The sequence below is a fragment of the Mesoplodon bidens genome, assembly GCF_964165515.1.
Source record: "Mesoplodon bidens genome assembly, chromosome: 4".
In the NCBI taxonomy this organism is placed as follows: Eukaryota; Metazoa; Chordata; class Mammalia; order Artiodactyla; family Ziphiidae; genus Mesoplodon; species Mesoplodon bidens.
Window position 1 is genome coordinate 129,209,469 of NC_138160.1, and position 22,370 is coordinate 129,231,838.

At 53.4% G+C, this 22,370-nt stretch overlaps 1 protein-coding gene across 4 annotated transcripts in view; it reads left to right on the forward strand.

The window, feature by feature from the left end:
* The window catches only part of SYNPO (synaptopodin), a 54,809-nt gene that overhangs the window by 9,710 nt on the left and 22,729 nt on the right, over nucleotides 1–22,370 (forward strand). The window contains exons 2-3 of one of the 4 annotated variants that reach the window (XM_081231869.1): nucleotides 4,192–4,297; nucleotides 7,840–8,494. In XM_081231869.1, the coding sequence (XP_081087995.1) occupies nucleotides 8,098–8,494 (397 nt within the window). In that variant the 5' untranslated portion in view covers nucleotides 4,192–4,297; nucleotides 7,840–8,097. Of the gene's footprint in view, nucleotides 1–4,191; nucleotides 4,298–7,839; nucleotides 8,495–13,969; nucleotides 14,026–22,370 lie in introns of those variants that run through there. The other 3 variants (XM_081231870.1, XM_081231868.1, XM_081231874.1) reach the window with 3 other exon arrangements.

The window sequence follows — 22,370 nt, forward strand, 5'->3', positions numbered from 1 at the left end:
CACACAATTGGCTGTTGGGTCGGTACATTGGGCTCCAGCATGTGGCTGGGCCATGTGGCACGGTGAAGAGGGGGGGATCCTATTGAGTAGGAGGTAGATATTGTAGTAATTTGCTGAATTTTTAGTCATAGAACACTTTCTCAAATGAAAAATTTGAAAGCCCCCAATATTTCCAACAGATAAAAAGCAGTATGTTATCAGTAGAGGTTTATTTTATAAACTTAAATTATAAGATCTTGCTCTTGCTAAACTGGGTGAGCCCCAGGGCGGGGTGGAGACTTGTGATGATGGGTAGTAGGTGGCGTGAAGAGCAGCCTCCACTCAGAACCAGAAGCCTTGTGGTCCAGGCCCACCTCTGACCTCACTGCCTGGGTGACCTTGGGCACGTCCCTGCCCCTCTGGGCCTCCATTTTCTTTTGTGTCCAGGAGGAGACTGGACGGCATGTGGGACCCGCAGGGTGTGGTTTTCTAAGCTGGCGTTGGCCCTGCAGCACCCCTGCCTGACCCCAGCCTTGGCCCTGTATTTATAGCCATGACTTCAGTCTCTCCAGTGCCACTGAAGCTAGTTCCCTGGACCACATATTTATAAACCCAGCAGGGCAGAAATAGATGTGACGTGCAGGGAACTTGGCTGATTTGGTGAGCAGACTGGATTTGGTGTGTCCATTTGGAATGGGCTCAAGCTCCCAGCATCCTGGGTACCAGGACTCAGGCAATCCAGAGCCAGAAGGGCACTTGGAGACTCCAAGCCCAGCCCTGTATTTGTGTGGTTGGGGGTCACTCAGGCCCAGGAGTGAAGGGACATGTCCAGGTGTGCAGAGGGCATGGCAGAGACAAGCCCAGAATAAAGAGTTTTGTGCACTGTGCACAATGGCCTCTCCCCAGACCCTGGGGAGACAACCCCCTCCACAAGTGATCATATCAGTTGCCAGGTATCTGTCAGGTCCTGGTTTGGTTGTTTTCCTGCTCTGGGACCATGGGCAGAGATTATCCTCCCTCAGCCTCTGTTTCTCCATCTGTTAAATGTGAATAGTAGTAGGTACCTGCCTTCTAAGGTTACTGTGGGGAATAAACAAGATCATTCTTGATATCATGTACCTGGACAGTGCCAGCACATGGTCACAGTCAGTGTTCGACAAGTGGTGCCTCTTGTTGATTATATCCTCAGTCACCCCTTAACAAAAGTAACATATAGGATATCATTATTATTATCCTCAAGCTCATTGTATAGCATGTGTTTTACATCGAGGAGACACTCTATCCATTTAATGAACTTGGAAAAGAACACCCTCAAAGAAATAAAGCTAATATGTGAAATCATATTTTTATATACTGGACCATAAAAATGCTCAATCCTAGATAGTAGACAGGTTCATAGTGGAACATGAAGGTTCTAAAGTGGTGAATGCTTGAATAATCAGAATGTTAGCGTAAGACATCTCCCAGGGGCTTGCAGGGTTTGTGTTCCTGAGTTTGCCACCTAATGTTGATTTTACATATTTTTAATTGCATATGAGAATTTAATGTAATACTGAACCTGAAATACATATGCCATACAAAACAGAAGATAGCATCATAGTAATACCACTCTTTTTTCTGTCCTAATGATACATGCACTCCCCAGTCCCCTTTCCTGCTTAATTATTTTTCCATTGCACTTATCACCCTCTGACATACTTTCTTATTTATTTATTGTCCGTCCACCCCAACTAACGTGTGAGCTTCACGTGGGCGGGGCTTCTTTCTCTTTTGTTCACTGTGTACTGCCAGGACTTAAATAGTGGATGGCACAGAGCAGGCGTTCAGTGAATATGTGTCAAAAGAATGAATGAATGAATAAGTGAATGAGTGAGTCTCCATCCTACCAAGAAGGCAACTGGAATTCAGTGAGATGAGTGATTGGTCCAAAGTTACCAAGCTATCACGAGGCTGAACTGAGGCCTGGCTGACACCCATCTCTCCTGAGACCACCCAGTGTGTCCAGCTCAGGAGTTCTTCCCAGGCCCTCACAGCTACCTCTTGTCAAGGGATGGTTTCCTGACGCTTCCAGAGCTCTCCCAGCTTCACATGACGCTCATCCAACACTGGCCCCTTAGGTCCCAGGAGTAGGACAGGAACAGTGGGGAGAAGGGAAGCGGGGAAGAAGGAAGAGCAGTCAGAGCGGGCTGGGCAGCCAGGGTGGTGATGGCTGGAGGCCAGGGCAAGAAGAAAGGAGGCCGCGATAGGTCAGTCTGTCCTGCAGGTCTGGAGGGAGGGGTCAGTAATGTGGGGTCACATTTGCACATCCCTCTGGGACTGACTCTGCCCACTGGAAACTGCCAGGGGAGGGCAAGTCCAGGGAGGATTCAGGGACACCTTCAATCGTGGATACTGCCATCCCCACCAACCACTCTGCCCAAGGCCTTTTTTAGCTGGGGAAACTGAGGCCCGTTGAAAGGAAGTGACTCTTCCAGAGCACATAGCAAGATAATTCCAAATGCCAGGCTTCCTCATTCTCACCAGTTCTGGAGGTTGGAGGGGGTTGAGACTCCCCCTTTTGAGCCATGGGGAAGAGACCCCCACCCACCTTGGCTCCCATCCCTTCCTTGAGAGAAAAGCGCTAAGGCAGGAACATACTCTCAGCTCAGACTCTTGAGGACAACAAAAGCTCTCTTCCTAGCGGCCAAGAGAACTCAGCTCTGGACAGTCCAGACACTACCCTCCACCCCACTCCTAATGCCAGGGTGCTGCCAGACAGGGGTGGGGTGGGTAGGTGCACCCTGAGCCATCTGGACCAGTTCTGGGTCACCCCTTTCCCCAGAGTGACTCCAATTTTGTCCCTAGGCTCTACATACAGTTAGTACCTCAGTTACTCCAAGTCCATTATTCCACTTGATAAATATTTATTTAGTGACTCCTATGTGCCAGGCAGTGTACCAAGCATTGCAGATAATCTTCCCCTCTCTCCCTTCCATCCTCCCATCCTCCCATCTTTCCATTCTTCCTCCTCATTCATTCATTCATTCATTTAGTAACTACTTAAACTATTAAGGCAGTACAGCCTATGGATAAGAGGGATATTTGGAGCTGGACTATCAGGATATGACGCCCGACTCAGCCATTCACTAGCTGTGTGAGCTTGGCAAGTCACATAATTTCAATTTCCTTATCTGTAAAATGGGGATAATAATAGTATCTTCCTTATAAGGTTGTGATGAGGAGGATAACATGAGTCAATGTACACTAAGTGTCTGGAGTATCACCTGATGTAGTAAACACTTCATAAACTTCAGCCATCATCCTTGTTATTGTGATTATGTGCCTGGCACTGTGCCCAGTGCTGAGGAAATCACTTCAAAATGCTCCTCTCACAAAGGTGTCTGCACGCCAGCCCTTGTTTCAGCCTCCACCTTCTGCTGTGGCCTTGCCGCCTCCACTTCCACCCCCAAAGCTGGGCCTTGCCATGGCTCCCGCAGCCCTATAGGGCTACCCTCTACATTACCTCTCAAGCCAGCAGGAGAGAGTCCAGGCAGCTGAAGCCTGTCACAATCTGGCCACCTTCTCTCCCAGCCTCACCTCCCTCTGCCCTGCCATACGTGCCCTAGCCTCAGCCTATCCAGGCCCTTGTGGTTCTCCAGATTCATCCTCAAATGGTCCTGCCTTTTTGCCTCCACTGGGCCTTGATGGATGGAGTACCCTCCATTCATCAGGATGTCAAACACTTCCTGCCCAGATCCTTCAAATTCAACTGAAACATCATCCATCATCCCCAGGAAGCCCTCCTTCCTTCCCCTCAGCCAAGAATCATGAGATCTGCCTTTGAATCTGCATTTCCCTTTGTTGGCAACTTTTCTTTATTCCATGAGCGATGGGGAGCCACAGAGGGTTCCTGAGCAGCTGAGCAACACACTCAGAGGTACACTTTAGAAGAATGGACCAGATCCTGTAGAGGATGGAGACAGGGAGAGATTGCAGGGAGGGAGGCCAGGTAGGGAGTCCTTCAGAGGAATAAGGGTTTAAGCTTCCTGGGCTGCTTATCCCCTCTCTGCCTACTCTAGTCTCCCCCTTACAGAATCAGATCCTGTGATTTCCCCAGCACTGACTCAATAAGTCAGGGGGAAAGTCAAAACTAGGACCCCATGCCTGACCCTGCAATGTGTCTACTTAAGCCCTGATCCTCAGCATTCCTCACTCCCTTTATTTCCTCTGCAGCTGCAAAGCAGGCTGAGGGCACTGAAGATGATGAAGAATCAGGGCAGGCCAGACTGTGCTTTATGTTCACCTGGCCTGTGAGCCGAGCATCCCCAGAGACCCATAGGTGAGCAGCCCCCAGCCATGCTCCCTCATCCCCTGCCAAGTAAAGGAACGAGCCTGTATTTTTCAGTTAATCCCTCAACAACCCTGTGAAGTAGGCTCTGTTTTAATCTGTTTTACAGAAGGGGAAACTGAACCTCACAAAGACAGAGAGACTTGCCCAGAGTCGGGCAACCACTGAACAGAGGAGTCAGAATTCAAACCCAGATCTGATTCCAAAGCCAGTGCCCTTCCTCCACCACATAGGGACGTGAGGCTCCCAAGGCCACGTCCCCTGGGCCCACTCATGGCAGAAGCCAACCACTGAAGGAGCCTTTGGAGATCTCGGCAGACTCTCAGAGCTGCACGGACAGGGGCTGTAGAGATCTGATGCCCAGCTAGGCCTCTGGTCCTGGGGGCCCTGCTTGGATTCATGGGAGGTGAGGGGAGGGAGGACAGGAGGCTGACCGCTCAGGAGGGAGCAGGGCTTTGCGAGAGGCTGGAGGCAGGTGTCTTGACACCTGGGCTCTAATGCCAGGCCTGTGTCTGAACCTTCTGTACAACCTGGGTGACCCCTTCCCTGTTCTGGGCTCAGAGCTCCCCTCTCTGAGATGAGCACAGTGGGTTTGCTGGACTCTGTCAGCCCTAGCAGCTGAGGCTGGATGGCCTGGAACCTTGGGCCTGTGGCCAGAGGAGGGCTGTGGATTTGGGGAAGCTGGTATTAGAGGGCTCCCCCTCCCGTTTCTGCGGAGGCCGGAGCAGGCTCTCTCCTGCCCATGGTGGAGCCGTGCCCACACAGACAGGTGTGCTGTGTCTGAGCACGCAACCTCAGGGGCTGTGCGGGCTCTCTGGAGTCAAGTCTGCAGCCATTGAGAGTGCGGGTAAGAGCACGGGGCCCAGCAGCTCTACCACTCAGCCCCCTGTGACCCTGGATGCAGAATTTCTCTCTCCGTGCCTCAGTTTCCTCATCTGTAGACAGCACTCATGAGGCTGTCCCACAGGAGCGTTAGGTCAAAGCCTTGGTCAAGCACTAGCAGATGCTCAGTAAGTGGCAGCTGCCATTACTGCTCCGGGTCCTGACACCCCTGCCCCTGCCCCGGGCTCCTGAGCAGGGTGGGTGTTCCAGGGTTTGGGCCCACAATGGGGCCTGCCCAGACCCCCCAGCTGGGCTGGGAGCCTTCCCTCCTTGGGAGGGAGACTTGAATTGGAGCGCCCCTGCCAACTCCTCCCTCCCGGCTTGGCAGTGCGAAGACAACGCTGGCCAAAAATATTTGTGTGGGTGGCGGAAAGTTAACTTTTCCGCCTCTGTCTTCTTTCCTGGAAACCGTGGCCACCGTCAAATACAGCAAAACAGAAGCAGGCATAGAGTGAGGCGAGGCCCTGTGGGGCGTCCCGGGGAGCCCTGCCCCCCACACCCACTCCTGCCTCCTGCCTCCTGCCATCTGGCTCCATGGTGGGGCGGGTGGCGGTGGCGATGGAGGGCTCCAAAGGCTTAGAATCATGGCATCCTGCAATGCCAGGGCTGGCTGGACCCTCCAGCATCATCTGGCTCAAGCCCACCATGGTGCCTTTGGGCAAACCGACTCGAGTGCAGAAGGCCCCTGCCCAAGGTCAAACAGCCAGTTAGGTCTCTTCAGAATTCTACTGGCCCTTCGTGAGATTCTAAGATTCTTTGAAACTCTAATGGCAGAAATCTGGCAGCAGCTGGAGAGTGAGAAGGAATCTGGAGATGAATGAGGCCCTGGAGCCTCTCTTCTCTGTGTCTACCATCATGGTCAAGGTGCCAGAGCTGGGTTCAGAGACCAGCCTTATCGCTTACTAGCTGTGTGACTTAAGCCAGAAGTCACTTCGCCTCTCTGATCCTCAATTTCCCCACCTCCGAAATGGGATAATAACAGTACCTCCCTCATAGGAGCCTACTGGGGTGGGGGATGCCTGACCCTGCCTGGGGGTGGAGGCATGGCCTCCAGGTACCACAGCAGCAGAGGTCAACCCAGGCCCTGAGGTCGCCAACATCCACAGTCTTTCACAATTCTCAGAATTCTCACCGCCCATAGGGCAGCCAGTAGGAGGTGGGGGGATTCTTCTCTTTCTGTTTTATAACAGGGTAAGTGACATTCAGAGAGTTCAGATTCTCCAGAGTTCACACAGCTAAGCAGTGGTGGAATCCAAGATCTGTTAACCAATATCTATAAACTTCAAGGTTTCCTCCCGAGTGCAATTGGTCACTGACCCTGACTTAAGCTCTACCTGCCCATCCTGGGGCATCTTGCTCACCTCTGCCTGGGGCCTCCACAAATGATTTTTAAAACTTTGTCTCCAACCTGGAACTCTCCCCTGCTCTTCAGGCCTCCCTGGGGAGCTGACCATGCTCATCTCCCCCGGAAATCCCAAATCAAACTCATCTCCCTGCTCCCCTGAACACCTGTTCCTAACCATTTATTCTGATCTCTATTAACGAAATCACGCTGTCACCAGAGTGACGAACTGGGCTGCATCCTAGCCTCCTCCCTCTTCCTTCACACCCACTCTCCATCTGCCTCCCCGCCCAGCCAATTTTTCCACCCAAGTTTCTCTCCCATCCATCCCCTCCGCGCATCCCTATAGAAAGACTCCATCCCCTCTCTCCTGGATTGCCATCGTTTTTAACATCTCTAAATAATCATACTATTATTATTATTGTCCCTGTTGTCATTCACAGCTCTCCCCACCAGATTTGAAGGCTTCACAAGCCAGAGTACCATGTCTTCTTTAGTCCCACTGTAGCCCTAGTACATTTTATGGTGTCTAAAATGTAAACAGGAGCTCAAAAGTTTTTGGTGGAATGAAAGAATAGTCAACATGTATTAAGTTATGTCTCAGAATCTGTCCTAAGTCCTCTGCATGCATTTTCCCACTTAATCCTCGTTGCAACACTATGATGGAAATATTACAGTTCCCATTTTACAGATGGGGAAGCTGAGGTTCACAAAGGTCATGGGACTTGTTGCCTGCCACACAGGTGGCAGAGGTGGGATTCTAGCTCAAAGCCTGGGCATGTAAGCATATCACTGCACCACATCCCTTGGTGCACAGCCTCCTCAGGGGGTCCTGGCCCCAGTCTTGCACCCTCTGCACCACCATTGCTGTGATTCCTGGGGGCATATGTACCTTTGGTGACACATGAGAGAATTTTTCTAGGAGGTGCCCAGATAAATATTTCTAAATGACTAGGTATTTATTTAATGTGTATTAAGGGAGAAAATGACTTAGCACAACATATTTGTGGTTTCTCTGAAATTATTGCTTAAGATAAGTCTAAAGTAATAGAAGTAAGTTATTTAAAGTTGATTTACGGAAAGATATTAAGCAAATAAAGTGTAAGTGGCATAAGGATATGGCAAAAATTGGGGCAAAAATTTGGGATGTCGAATGACTGAAGCTTGGGACTTTCCTATGGACACATGAGACCCGTACCCCAAACCCCAGTCAGTTCAGTTCTCAGGGTTCCCCTAAAGTGGACTCAGAGACTCAGCCTGGAACACACAGAGAACCGTCTCATGCACTGTTTCTTTTCTCCCTCTGCAGATAGATCATCTTGAAGGGGAGGCCTCACAGACGAGAAACGGGTTAAGGAGGAGGGCTTGGTGGTCCACCACCCACCCAGTCCAGGAAGTCTAACAGTTGGACCCCATTCCAGCTCTGTGAGTTGGCTGAGGAAGGCAGGGCTGCAGAGAGCCAGAGAAGGCCCCGAGGAGAGCAGAGACCAGGGCTTATTCGGGAGCCTCCAGTCCTGGCCTCAGCCCAGGCACCAGCTTCTCTGTGTCCCTGAGGAGAGGCAGCACCATGCTGGGCCCTCACCTCCCACCCCCGCCCCTGGGGCCCAGCGAAGGCAAGTCCTCGCCCTGCACATTTGGGCTTCCTGACGGGAGCTACAGGTGTCTGGCCTTGGAGGCCGAGGATAGCGGCGGCGAGGAGGGCCTACAGGGAGAGGCGGGGCTCACGGACTTGGAGGAAAACGAAGTGGCCAGAAGGAGTGAGGACAACGCCTGCAGAGCCACCCAAGGGGCACCACAGCTTCCCAGAGCCCGGGGCATCCAGTCACCCAGCTGCTCCAGGGAGGCACGAAGGGGTTCCCAGCATGACAACAGAGCCAGCCAGGACTGGGACACGGTGAAGGCCCAGCAGGTGATGACAGCCAGCCTCAGCCCCAGTCCTGGTCCCAGCGTTGCCCAGAAACCAGGTAAGCTCATGGCCCTTTTCCCCTGGACTGCCAGAGTCATGGGGGACGCCAAAGGTCCTTAACACAGGCACTCCTGACCATATTTTCCCATGGTACACAAGAGACCATCAGAGTCCCACGGGCCTGCCCAGATTAACAGCTGTGGAGAGACAGGGGAGGCTGTGCCATCCGTGTCATTCCAGCTGTACCACATCTAAGTCCACTCTTTTCTCTGCCAAAGAGGGCACGTGAAAAGGCAGCGAGAGAAAGCCACGTTATCATGCTTGGCTAAAAAAAGCCCATAGCTCACTCTTGTCTGCCCTTTCATCATTCGTGGTAACAAATGACCTTAGAGTCTGAGCAACTGATGGGGCAGGACCACCTTGCTGAACATACTAAGTGCCAACTACTTGCGGGTGCTGGGGATGCAGCACGGGGCGAAACAGATGTGGTCCCTGCCCTCATGGTGCTTTTGAGGTACAGACTGAGCCTTTGATCTAAACCGACCTCCTAATTTTACTCGTGGGAAAACTGAGGCCCAGAGTGAGGAAGAGACTGCTCCAGGTCACTCGGCCTGTCGGTGGATGAGCCGAGCCCACATTCCTCATCCAGGCCTCGGTTTCCCATCTGTTAGAGGCGACAGAGGCACGTCACCTGGGCTGCAGTGATGACTCAATGACATTGTGTAGTGGAGAGCTCGGTGTGCATGGCACAGAAGGAAGGAAGGAAGGAAGGAAGATCAATTTCCCACAGGCGGCAAGAGTCGGCAGAGCAGGGCGGGACAGGGAAACCCACACTGAATCACCTCCACCGCTGGGTCCGTGGCAACGCTGAAGTGGGTCCAGATGGGGAGGACATAAGCCGGGCCATGCTCGCTCAGGCAGGAGCCACTGCCAGCAGATCCCGGGGGCGCAGGGCGTGCGGGGGACACAGGCCTGGGAGGGCTTGTGCGTCAGGAAACTGAAGGAGCACTTCATTTCTGTGCAGGCGTCGCCGACACCCAGCCTGGCGTCTCACCAGCCTCCCACCCACTCCCTTCTCTGAAATAATTCTCTCCAGGCTCTGACCACCCCCCACGGGCACCATTCCCCACCCCCATGGCCCCCAGGCTTGGGTCACATAGGGAGCCAGGCAGGAACAAGGAGGGGCCTTCAGTGCATTTGGGGTAGGGAGGAGGAGGATCCCAGGAGGATCCAGCAGCCTTGAACTTGGAGACAGGCCTCCACACCAGAGTCGACGCAAATCCAGGTCCCCTAGAGCCAGAAGCCTCAGGACCTGCTCCCTTCCCTCTCACAGACCATGGCTGGGGGTCAGGAGACATGGGTGCTGGTTCTGGACCTGATGCAACTAGCCAAGCCCCCCAGAATCCCTTCCCAGTTTCTTCATCTGTGAAAATAAAATAAAAATATGATCCCTATCTACCTCATAGAGCTATGGGGAGGTTACAGGGTAATCTAGATAAGCATGTAAGGGATGTTGATAACAACTAAAATGATCATCGTCAGTGCAACAATACAAGAGCTATTATTTGTTGAGCCCTCATGTGCCAAGTCCACTGTGCTAAGAGCTTTGCACATATCACTTCATTTAATCACATAACAATCCCCATAAGGGACATACTGTTACTATCTCCATTATACAGAAGAGAAGACTGAGGCTCAGAGAATATAAGTGACTTGTCCAAGACTCATGGCTAGCAAGCTGCAAAGCCATGATTCAATCACAGTGTTTTGAATGTGGGGCTTTGCTCTTGGCTACCACTGTGCTCTGGATCTACATGGGTGAGAGTTGTCTGCTGACACCCTTGAGGGGAAGAGACCATATATGGAGAAACTACCAGTACTGACTCCTGTTGGCTTCTCACACACAGCTGGCCCATTTCATGGTATCTCATTCTTGTTGATCTTACTCTAGCCTTTCAAGGCAGCTATTATTCTCCCCATTGTACAGGTGAGGCAACTGAGGTTCAGAAACTTATGTCCCTTGCCCAAGGTCACAGTCAGTGCTGCAGCTGAGACTATGGTCTTGTTCTTCTTGCTCACAGTCTGGTTCATTCCTCTCTTTAACATCTAGCCAGATGGTTATCTAGTTCTGTCCTGAACAGTTCTAGGGAGGGAAGAGGTAGGAGTAACCTCAGGAGGATGGAGTGGGGAGGGGAGACTTCTCAGAAGTGGAGGCAGAAAGGAAGCTGGGTCTTGGGAGAGAGTAGAAACCCGGGTGGTCTTGGGTCAGAGCCTACACTGGCCTTTCTGCTCCCTTGAGAAAGGGAGTGGCCAGAGTCCCTTCTCTCTATGCAGAGATCTGGAGGGAAGAGGCCTGTGGCTGCCAGGTTATTAGCGGATTAGGGCGTCCTTTTAAAACTTCCTCCCATTACTGCCAAAGGATTATAAGCATCTTCAGACAGTTACACCCATCCTTCCGCAATTATACCTGCCTCTCTTGAGTGCTCCCTGACAGTTTTAACTATGGGTCACGGCATCTTCTGCCTTGGGTATCCACCACTTGGGGTGGGTGGGTTCCAGGGACATTTTGCTAAGGCCTGAGTACAAGCTGAGCAGAGCAGAATGGGGTCCTTGGCAGGCTGGAGGGTCAGGGGATGCAAAGAGATGAGGTGGGCAGCAGCCTGCAGCTCAAGTTTCCTGCCATCAGCTGCTGCCAACTTGAGAGAAGATACGTGGGAAGGAAAGTGTCCCATAGGGCCCCTCATCAGCGCTGGTTAGTCCATAGCTCACCAAGAGAGACCCACGCTGTACTTCCCACAAAGTCTCAGCTGGTCATAACTGGCAGGGCTTATTGAGATTATTCTATAGATAATCTTGTGGAGATTCCTAAGTCCAGAGATGGCAAGTGAATTGTCCAAGGTCACACAGTAAGCTGGTGGCAAAGCTATAGCTGGAACCCAGGGTTTCTGCCCCTCAATTCAGCTGTCAGGCCCTGTGTTAAATGCTTTGCATGGGTTATTTCTTTTCATCCTCTAAACAACCCTCTGAAGTTCATAACTTTCTTATCTGTTTGACAGATGAGGAAACTAAGGCATAACAAGTTTAGGTGACTTGTTAAAGTATCAGGCCAGCGGGTGGAGGAGCTGAGATTTGAACCCTGGGAGGTCTGGCCCATGCTTTCAGCCACCCTCTGTGCTGCCTCGTCTCCATGGAGACAAGGCAGCAGGCAGTGTTCTTCCACCCACCTGGGGCTGGGGAAAGGTTGTTCAGACTCTGAGGGATGGTGGACAAGCCATACCCCTTCCTCCTTGGAGACACTCAGGGAGACCTGGGATCCACTGCCAATCCAGCCCCTCCTCTGCCCCTGGCTTTGGGATTCCCACCTTCCCTCCTCACCAGGCCATTATTCTGGAGGTCCAGGTTATCTGGAGAATTTGGAGACCTTTCCAACTCCAGTGGACACTGTTCCAAGCCTTTGGGGTGGAGATGGGGGGTGTGGATCTGGGTTGTCAGAGGAGCCCTGCCCCTGGCCATGTCTATCTTGTTGAGGCAGAGGAGTCAGCGCCCATGATGAGAGCTGATCCCTGGGCCAAGGACAAGGCCCCTGTTCTTCAGGCCCATGGAAAAGAGGGCAGACAGAGAGGCAAGGTGCTGCCCACTCTCCCTCCCCTCCCCAACCACGGTGACTCTAATAAGGGTGATGGTGTAGGAGCAGGGCTCACAGGTTCTCATAGACCTCACACATGTACCCACACATACTCGCCCACACTCCCTACAAACACATGTGTATGTACAGTGATGTCTACACACCATGTTCTTATGCAAATGCTCATGTGTATATATTCACAACTGCACACACATGCACACACATGCATGTTCTCAGACACCAACACACCCATGCATGGGGTAGACATTGGCACACACCCTCCCACAGACGCCCCCCCCTCACCCACGCATGCTTAACTTTCACATGTGGACGCACGTGTCAGATTTGCATACATAGCAGTCCCACCTGAAAACATACAAGCACACATATTCCTTCCCTTAGATACAGGTTAAAATTATGTTCCTTTCTCCATTTTCTTTTGCTCACACACCTACACTGTGCAGTCTCTCTTGCATGCACACACTCTCTCCGACAGGCGTATCCACTCTGCACACCCACTGTCACATACCCACATACAGACCGAACCACTTTCTGTCCTTCCTTTCCCCCATCTCTTTCACTTTCATACCCACCCACACAGTAATCCTAGCCTCCCTCCCTCTCTCTCTCTCTTTCTCTCTCCCACACGGTTTGTTTCCTGGTTTCTCACAGGCTGGGCTATAGCACGTGCACTCACAGAGCAGGCAATACCCTGCCTGATGCCAATCCCCAGGACCCCTTCAGTGCCCACCTCCATCCCCCCACTGTCACCTGGGGTAGCCCCAGCACAAGAGCAGCCACCGGGTCAGAGGGATTCTCTGAAGCCATGAAACCAAGCAGAGGGTCAACAGCCAGGGAGGGTTTGTCCCTTCTGTCACCTGACCCCATGCACTCTAAGCCCACCCACTGGGGACAGGGGACGTCTCAAAACCAGGCCACTTGCACCTCTGCATTTCACAGAACCTTGGGTGAGTAGACTTACATCAGCACATTTCCAACTTCCTCTAGCAGAAATCTAAACACAGAACCTTGATATAAAGGACACAAAAGTGGAACCACCCTGGTTAAAGGGGTGGGGTACTTGGAACCCAGGGAAACTTCGGTGAAAACCCAGGACAACGTTTTTCCACGTGCTTTGTTTCAGAATTGTTGGGGGCATGAAAGGTGCTTCTTATCAGCCCAGTTTCCAAGCCCATTGCTAGCCCCTCCACCACTGGGAGGGGGCACCTGATTGTGGAAATCTTGACTTTTCACAGCATCCCCAGTAGATTCTGATGCACAATGACCCTTGCCATGGGGCTCTGAAAGGCACTGCCCTTGTTGTTGCTGGCCCACTAGTTAAGACAGTGGATAGCCCCAGACTGCCTGGGAGGTGACAACCTTCCTCAACCTCCATTTGCCAAGGCCTACTTAGGCAGTCCTACCTGCCTAAGTCCTAGACAGTTATTCTAGTTACTGGGGCTGAGAAGGGAGAGGACGGGCCTATGAGGGTACTGCATCTGGGTCTGAAAGGAAATGGGCTGGGGAGATGGGAGGTGGTGTCAGTTATGGGGACTCACAAAGACAGACTTAAAATGGGGTTAGTGGGAAGGATAGAGGAAAGAGGGGGGCATGAAATAGATGGGAGCGACATGAAGAAACTGAGTGAAATAGAAAGCAGAAGGATTCAGGGACCCATCGAGAGACACAAAAATTGGGGAGGAAACAGAGAGACAGACAATCCGGCAGCAGAGAGTGAGGCCAGGGAGAGGAAAGAGGGAGAGAGAGGGGACCCGAGGGGAGACGGGAGGCCTAGCCCGTGGCGGAGGGAGTCGCACCTCCGAGGGCTGGGCGGGGCGGGAGGGAAGGGCGGCGCTAGGGCCCCGGGGAGCGGGAGGCAGGAGCGTGGCTCGCCAGCCCGCCCAGCCCTCCCGGCTCCCGGTCCCGGAGCAGCCTGCTAGGCGGTGGAGTGGGCTGTGGCGGAGGTTCGGAGGGGGCGCCCGGCGCGGGGGGGCGGGGGGTCGGCGGGGGTCTCGATCGGGGCGGGGCGCTCTGACGGACGTGGCCAGGTGCGCGGAGGTGGCGGCGCCGGTGAGCTCAGGGACCGCGCGCGGAGGCTGGAGGTGAGTGAGGGGCACCGGCCGGGCAGGGGTGCCGGTGCCGAGCGAGCCTCGCCCCTTCCCACCTGTGCCGGTCTAGGCGCCAACCATGTGGAGGTGGCACGCCTGGGCTCCAGTCCCCACACGCAGGGTGACCTTGGCCGAGTCGCTGCTACACTCTGGGCCTCAGTTTCCCTACCTGTACGGTGGGGTGGAGGCGGGGACCTGGGGAAATCTCGAAGCTCCGCGGCAGCTCAGCAGCACGCCCCGAAGCCGGACTGCGTGGGAGCTCCAGCCCTCGAGCCCCAGCCCGCAAGCAGATCGCGGCCGGGGCAGCCGCGGGCTGGCGGGTGGGCGACAGCCGGAGGTCTGCGCCCCCCGGCCCGCTCTGGGGAAGGGGGGAACGGGGGAACGGCTTGACTCCGGGAAGTGGCGGGTTGGGTTCTGCCGGGGGTTGACCAACATGGGCGCCTGTGGGGCAGCGGGAACGGCGTGTGCTGGGCCCGGGCCCTCACCCCTTCCCGCGGGCGGGGCGCCCGGGTCCGGCTGTGCGGGCGAGGCACGCAGGACGCGGAACCCGCAGACCGCGGGGAACACCGGCGCGAGCCCCACCTGGGGAAATCGAGGCCTTTCCTGAGTGCCTATGGGGGAGAGGGGGAACTGTCCTAAGGGCTCTACACCGCATTCTCACAGTTTGCCCAGTCTGCCAAGGTGAGCGCGGAGGCCCTAGAGGTGAAGGGCGGGGCTCCTATCTAACCACTACACCGTGGAATCAGGGGGCTCCATCCAGAGCCCGGACAGGACCTTTCTGAGAACTCGGGAGAAAAGGTCTCCCTCCTCCCTACCTCCACCCCAAGTTATAGGCTAACTCTGGATGGGGACAGGACCTCCCGTGTTCCATGCCTGGTTTGTTCACAGAGACAAGAGCCAGTTGGGAAGCAGCATGCGCCCCCGTCCCCGTCCTACCCTGAGTGGCAGGTGGCACTGGAGTAAACCACCTTGCTCTGTGATCTTGGGGCAAGCCTCCTGCCCTCTCTGGCTCCCAGTGAGAGGGTGGGCGGGTGGCCCCTGAGGGGCTAACTGCGTTGGAGATAGCAGCACTGGTAGTGGCTGTAGCGGCAGTCGGAGGTTGCCCCAGCCCTGTCATGTTGCATGATTAGGATGAGATAGGTTGCTGATCAGAGGGACTAGGGTATGCTGGGGTAGGGGGCTGGAAGCCTTGCTGGTGCCAGCCTGACTGTCACCACCCCCAGGCCTGGCCCCCACCCTGTGTTGGGGGACAGCACCACAAACAAACTGATGACCTCCTCCTCCTCCCAGTGCTTTGCTGTGTTATCTCAGGCAGTGGAATGGGACCTCAAGGGAGGCGAAAATACTTTGTTTGCTTGGGAGGTGGGGGAACACCTGCCTCTGTCTCCCTGTGGGATCTTGGGTTGGTTCCTCTTCCTCTCTCTCCTATCTGTACAACGAGGGGAATGGACTAGGATCATTCTGGTTTGAGATTCAGAGAACTTCCCAAAAGCAAACTGTTTGCTGCTATGCCATCTTGGCTACCCATCGCCACTTTGCAGGCCTTGAAACGGCTCCCCCACCTCCCCGCCCCCAGACTGGCACCTAAATTAAACTGTGGTTGGAATCAGCATGTACATTATTAAAATAAGGCCTTTTAACTCCTTCCCTCCCTTGTTATCTGTTGCCTTTCCCCTAAGGTAAAAAAATAATTATAAAGCAAAAAGAAAAAAATCCTGTGGCATTCAGGGCCTGGTTCCCGACTGATCCCTAGCCTCTGCAGTCAGCATTTTATCTAATCTCCCCATTTAAGAGTTGGGGAGACTGAGGCCGGGGAGGGGAAGAGATTTGCTCAGGGTAGTTCTGTGAGGAGAAGGCAGCAGAGCCCCCTTTCCTTGGGACAGAGCAGCTCCTTGACAAGCAGGAGGGGCCAGTGTGGCAGAGGAGCACCTGGAGAGATGGGAGAAGCACAGGAGGAGCCTTTTCTCCGTCTCCTCTCTACCCCTAGTCGTGCTCTATCTCCCTGGATGACACGTGTCTCCCTGAGCCCACTGCACGGCGCTGGGCTGGGCAGGGGTCATCACACTTTCTCCACTGGCCAGGGCTGCTATCCCACAAGGCTGAACACACCTCCAGGCCTAGGGGCCTGAACTGGGAGGCACCTTTTCCTTCAGGGCAGCTCCCAGGCTTCCAGACATGAGCTCATCGGAGATGCTGATGCCAGGAAGGGAGGGACAGAGGGGGAAGCAGGCTGGGCTGCCCAGATTGGGGCACTGAAGGCCCCTGGGGCAGTAGAGGGACACTGTTGTCAAGGACTGGCAGGCTCTGGCCCCACTGTAGTGTGAAGACGGGGACAAGATAGGCCAACAGAGGGTCAACCTGGGTGGGGATGGGGACAAGCCAAGTGCCCTGGGCCGTAGTGCAGAGTTGCAGGTGCTAGGCCGACCTCTGCCACTTGCTTGCTGTATGACCTTGGGTGAATCCCTTGCCCTCTAGGGACCTCAGTGTCCCTGTCTAGCAATGGGGTGCGTGGATCCTTAGGCACTGGGGTTACAATAGTGAACAAGATAGACTCGTCCCTGCCCTCAAGATTGCTTTTTAATTGGGGAAATAGACAAGAAAAAGGGAAGCAAAGAAATCAGCAAGATAGTTTCAGATAGATAAAAGTAGCATGAAAAACAAACAAACAAAAAGCCACGTTGCTAAGATGAAGAGCACTTAGAGGGGTTCTTTGTCTTGGTGGTTAGGGAAGGCCTCTCTCTGGAGGTGACATTGGATCAGCACCCTGAATGTTATTTGAAGGTGTGGTCATGGCTGCCTTTGTGGAGTTGGCACGTCCAGAACTTGGGTCTAGAAGAATGGGAGGGATTTGGTTGGGAGAAAGCATGTTTCAGAGGCTGGTGAAGGGTCTAAACTAAGAGCTGGGGGCAGGGAGTGGGGTGAGCATTGGCTATAGGTTATGAAAATGCCTTCATCCCTCAGGGCTTCAGGCTGTCCACCCAAAGGACCCAGGCCTGTGATCTGGTCACAGGGGCAGCTGGGCTCTACCAGGCCTGTGTGTGTGTGTGAGCTCAGAGTCCTTTGTGAACTGTCCCTGGACACTGTGGCTCAATCGCTATCCAGTGTGGCCAGAGGAGAAGTCAATGTGGGGACAGCCTCCAGGCCCTGTAATTCCAGAGGCTCACAAAAGCCCTCTCTCTCCGAAATGAAATCTTTACCAACTGGCCGCTGCCTGAAATTCCATCATCCTAGCTTCATCTTTTCCACTCAGTGAGGCAGTATAGTATAGTGCTGTGTTGACCCTACCCTACCCTACCCTTCCCTGTCCATAGCCTCCCAGGGCTGCTGCAGGTGAAGCAAAATTCGGTCTACTCCTGTGCTAGCTGTTTCCTGCGTGCCTAATACACAGATCCTGTGGTTGGACCCCTGGATTCTCTCCCCAGCTTGCTGGGAGATCGTGAGTGTGTTATATAACCTCTCTAGGCTTTTGTTTCCTCATCTATAAAATAGAAACAATAACAGACCCTACGTTGTTCTGTTGTTCTGAAAATTAAATGAGATGATCAAAATAACTATTACCTATTAAATCGTATTATAATGTTTTGATCTCTGTTAAAATAGCAAGCCCTGGAGAAGAGGGACACTCGCTGAAGACTCATATCTCAGTATATGTTACTTTTTGACGTTTAGCCAGGAACAGGTTTGATAGTGGGAGGATGGGCACAGTATGGTGGAAAAGGACCTGGATCGAGCTTCAGGAATGGATACTTGAACCTCCAGCCTTAGCCAACAAGCTGGTGGTCTTGGACAAATCATTGGCTTCCTCTGGGGCTCAGGCTTTGGTTCTGAGCTACTATGAAATGGACTAAGGAGGATATAAGGGGATCGTGAGTGTGAAGGAGCTCGACAGACGCGAAAGCCACTGGGCTGGCAGGAAGGGTGGTCAGCAGGGTGGCTCAGGAAGGGGCAGGCTGGATGAGCCTCAGAGACGGAGAGTGGGCTGACGTGAGACCCTTGCATGTAATCCTCTGGGATAAAATCTTTCGGAGACGAAGAAGAGTGTTCGATAGGTAAAAGCCAAAGTTCTTGATAAATAGTTAACATTTATGGTAACTTACTATGTGCCAGGGTGTTTTAAGTTCTTTACATGTCACCAACTCTATGAAGTAAGTCCTGTTATTATCAACATTTTACAAATGGGAAACTGAGGCACAGAGAGGTTAAGTGAGCTTCCCAAGATCACACAGCTGGTAACTGGCCAGGTTCAAACCTAGGCAGTCTGGCCTCAAAGCCCATGTGCTTAACTCCTGCACAACATGGTCTCTCCTGCCTTAGGCGGAGTGCCAGAGGCTCAGAGGGGCCAAGCCACGTGCTTAATAACACACCTCTTTCCCTTTTGATCCTCATCATCTCTGCCCCTCAGGTGCTGGAAGGGGGAGCCTCACTGGGTCTGGGGTCTGGGGTTCTGAGGTTGACCCTTGAGCCAGCTCAGCCTCTTATCTTCTCCCCTCATCCCCTGGGAGTAGGTCAGGGAGGATCATGTGTGCCCTGGGAATGCTGTGGGCAAAGGAGGCTCTGCCAGGGCCTGACAAGTGAGCGTCATTAGTGTCGTGAAGCTTGAGTGGGTCCCAAGAGCCTGAGCTGTAATAAACTGCCATGGAGTCTGGCATGACTCTCTTCACTGTACAGACAGGGTAAACTGAGGTCAGAGAGTCCAGGGACAGGCCCAAGCCCACACAGGCTCCCTGAGTCTCCGGTACTGCCTTCTGGGCTGCTTAGGACTTGTGGGCTTCGTGAAGATATGGGACTTGGGGACCCTCCCACCAATCTCCAAGGTGGCCCCTGGTCTCAGCCAGGACATGATTCCTAATATGTACCCTTTAGGAGGGCACATGAAGTTGGGGGATGGGGAGGTGCTGATTAAAAAATAGACGGTCACGCGCATGCGGAACAGGCCTGCCACCACCCAGCTTGAGCCAGTTGGCTCCCCTATGCCCAGCTGCCAGGCCCCACTCAGGGCTCCTGCTGGGGGCCCCGCCCACCCCAACCCTGGCTCTGGGCCTGAGGCTGGATGCTCCCAGCCACCTCCTCTCCTCTCCTCCTCCACCCCTGCCCCGCCTCCAGCCAGATGGTGCCCTCACTGAGCCTGGGTGGGCCTGTTGGCTTTAAGCTGTGCCACGGGGGGTCTGGCGTCACCACACGCTGGCTGTGTGGCCTTGAATGAGGCCCTTTCCCTCTCTGGGCCTCAAACACGGATGAGTAGAGCTACCAGTTAAAGCTCTTTCTAGCTTTCAGAGCCTTTCCCAGATTCTACCTCTCATTTAGACCCGACAAACAGCGCTCGCCATTCAGCGAGGTGATATATGACCTGTGAAGTCCACTCAGCTGGAGCGTAGCAGAGCAGAGGGTTAGACCCACATAATCTTGCAAGTCCTGGTCCTTTACAACTTCTCTAGGGTGAGCGAGGTCACTGGGAACCATGGAGGTAGATGTCAGCACCGTTTTTATTCATTTATTCCCTCATTCAGTCAGGAAATGTTTACTGAGCCCAGCTATGGCCTAGGCACGGGGGCAGGAACATAGCAGAGAAATGATAGCCAAGGTCCCTGCCCTGCGGGGCCTCCTTACCATGGGGCAGGGCAGACTGACACTAAAATAAATGATGATGGAATTACAAATCTCATGAGAGTTTGGAGGAGAGGTAGAGGGTGCTATGGCAGAGGAATGTGACCTCTCAGGATAGGCGCAGCCTCCCTGAGACCTGTAAACATACCTGAAGGATGAGAAGTATGGCCAGAAAGGGACAACTGAGGGGTATGGGAGGAAAGGGTTCTAGGCAAAAGCAGCAGCCAGTGCAAAGGCCCTGAGGTGCGAAGTGCTTGGTTCCTGTCTGAGCACTCGAAGGAAGGCCAGCGTGGCTGGCGTGTAGGGAGGGCAAACACCGTGAGGGGAGCTGCAACATGGCATGGAGGGGCAGTGGGGCTAGTCATGCAGGGCCTGGAGCCTGCAAAGGGGTTTGAGGCCAAGCCTAGGAAGGAGGAGCTGTTCCTAGTGTTGGTCTTAGAGGCTGATCTTGCCTCCTTTCTTTTCTGCTTTCCTTCCGATGCCCATCCTGATAGTGCAGTGGGCGCCCCCCACGCACTCCCCCAGCCACTTCTCAGTATGACTGAATGCAGAGTGCTCAGACCTCATCTTCCTCTGCCTGGATCTTGTTTGCACTTTAATAGCCCCCTGTTTCATCCTGCCTTCCAGGAGGATACCAGCCCCTCAGGCCTCAAATGCAAGCTGATGAGGGCATGATCTTGAGCGGGAGGCTGCAGTGACTTCAGCTGAGTGCCTCTGTTCAGGTGGATTCTTACTTCCTTTTATGCCTTGTGGGAGCCTGTGGACCCCAGGAGGTTCAGCTTTTGGCTGAATGAAGGCCTGCCCCTCGGGCCAACTCCTGCTGCCTGAAACTGCTGTCTGTCCCCTGTCCCACTCCAGGCACCTCCATTCAACCCCAAAGCCTCTAGGACCAAGCCCTAGGAGGATTCAGGAGGCCTGTGTTCTGAGCCTAGCTCTGCTGTATGCTTTTGGGCACATCCCTTTTCCTTTCTGGGCCTCGGTTTCTCCATCTAGTTTATAGGGAAATACTCTAGTTTTTCTGTACTCATTGTATGGCAATCATGTATGCAATATCAGCCTCACCCAGAAGCTTCTTAGAAATGCAGACTCTGAGGCCACACCCCAGACCTCCTGAATCAGAATCTGCAATTTAACAACAACCCTGAGTAATTACTATGTACATTAAAGTAAGAGAGGCACTAAGTCAGTCATTTTTAAACTTAAAAAAAATTGTTAAATTAAAAGCTATAGAATCTTCTCCTCTCTCCAAAGTCTTACAGATGAAAACACATTAAGAAGGGAACCACCCACTCTGTTCATCACATGATTGGGGGTGGTGATCGTGGGGTATGGGCTAGGGGCATGGGCTTTGTTGGGATGGTCATCAGAAGGAAGGAGGAAAAGAAACAGTCCCAGTGGGCGAGGATGGGTGGTGCCCCATCTCCTCAGGCCTCTCCTGACCAGGTGCCCCCAGGAGCCCTTTCAGCTCAGACCTCCAGGGTCCTCAGTTTGATGGGTTTGGAAAGGTGGGCTTGAAGAAAGGGCGCTTGATGGTCCACAGTCTAGCGATGCCTTTTCTTGCTTGTCCCCATCTCGGTGCCCTCCTCTCTTCCCTGAGAAATCCCTGAAAGGGTAGCCGGTGCTATTCTTAGCATGACAGGACGGCGAGCAGAGAATGTGCTAGTGCATTATTTATGCCTCTGAGTCAACAGGATTGCACTCAGGTCTCCCAGAGCACGGCCCTCCCCAGCGGCCTTCATCAGTGTCTTCCCAGGACCCGTGACCCATCCCTCTGGCCCCGAGCATCTCTGCTCTGTGCATCCAGCCCCCACGCTGGGAAATGGGTCAGGAAAGACAATGATGAGCTGGGATCAGGAAGAAGTTCGAGATGATATCTCATTTCTCATCCATTCGAGTGCATATTAATCAAGCATACGACACGTGGTAGGTGTGGGTGCCCTGATGACCGCTGTGTGGGTTCCTGTCTTCCAGGAGCTCACACTTTAGCCTGCAAGTTAGTGGTGCTCCAGCATTGCAGAAGCGTGTGTGCCAGGCGAGATGCTGGGTACTTCGCACAGAAGACCTTATCCTCACAATCACCCTGAAGGATAGGAATTAGGAGACCCCTTCGCAGAGGAGGAAACTGAGGCCTAGCATATACAAGGTAGAGATCTGCTCAGGTGAGGTCTGGACTCAGGTTGGCTGGAACAGAAACACCATTCCAGATCAAATGGTAGCACGGAGCATTAGGGCTTTGGGAACCCCCTGCCCTATCCAGTGAGAAGGGCGTTTCAGCTGGAAGGAAATTAACTGGCTGAGGTTGTCCCATTGTCAGTGAACCCCAAGTGACTGGAGAAGTCAGTGCACCTGGAGTGGAAGGACTATGTTTGCTGTGTACACAATGCCCACTGTGGGCTGGGTGGATAAAACGTTATGGGATGAGGTGACAAGGCCCCGAGGTGGCACATCTCAAGAAGCTGAGCCAAGGACTCTGGCTGGGAGCCAAAGACCTGTGTTCTGTGAGATTCTGGCCAGGCCCCCTGACCTCTCTCTGCCTCAGTTTTCTAGTCTTTAAAATAGCATCACAATCCCTTCTCTACTTCTTTCTCTGACGGATG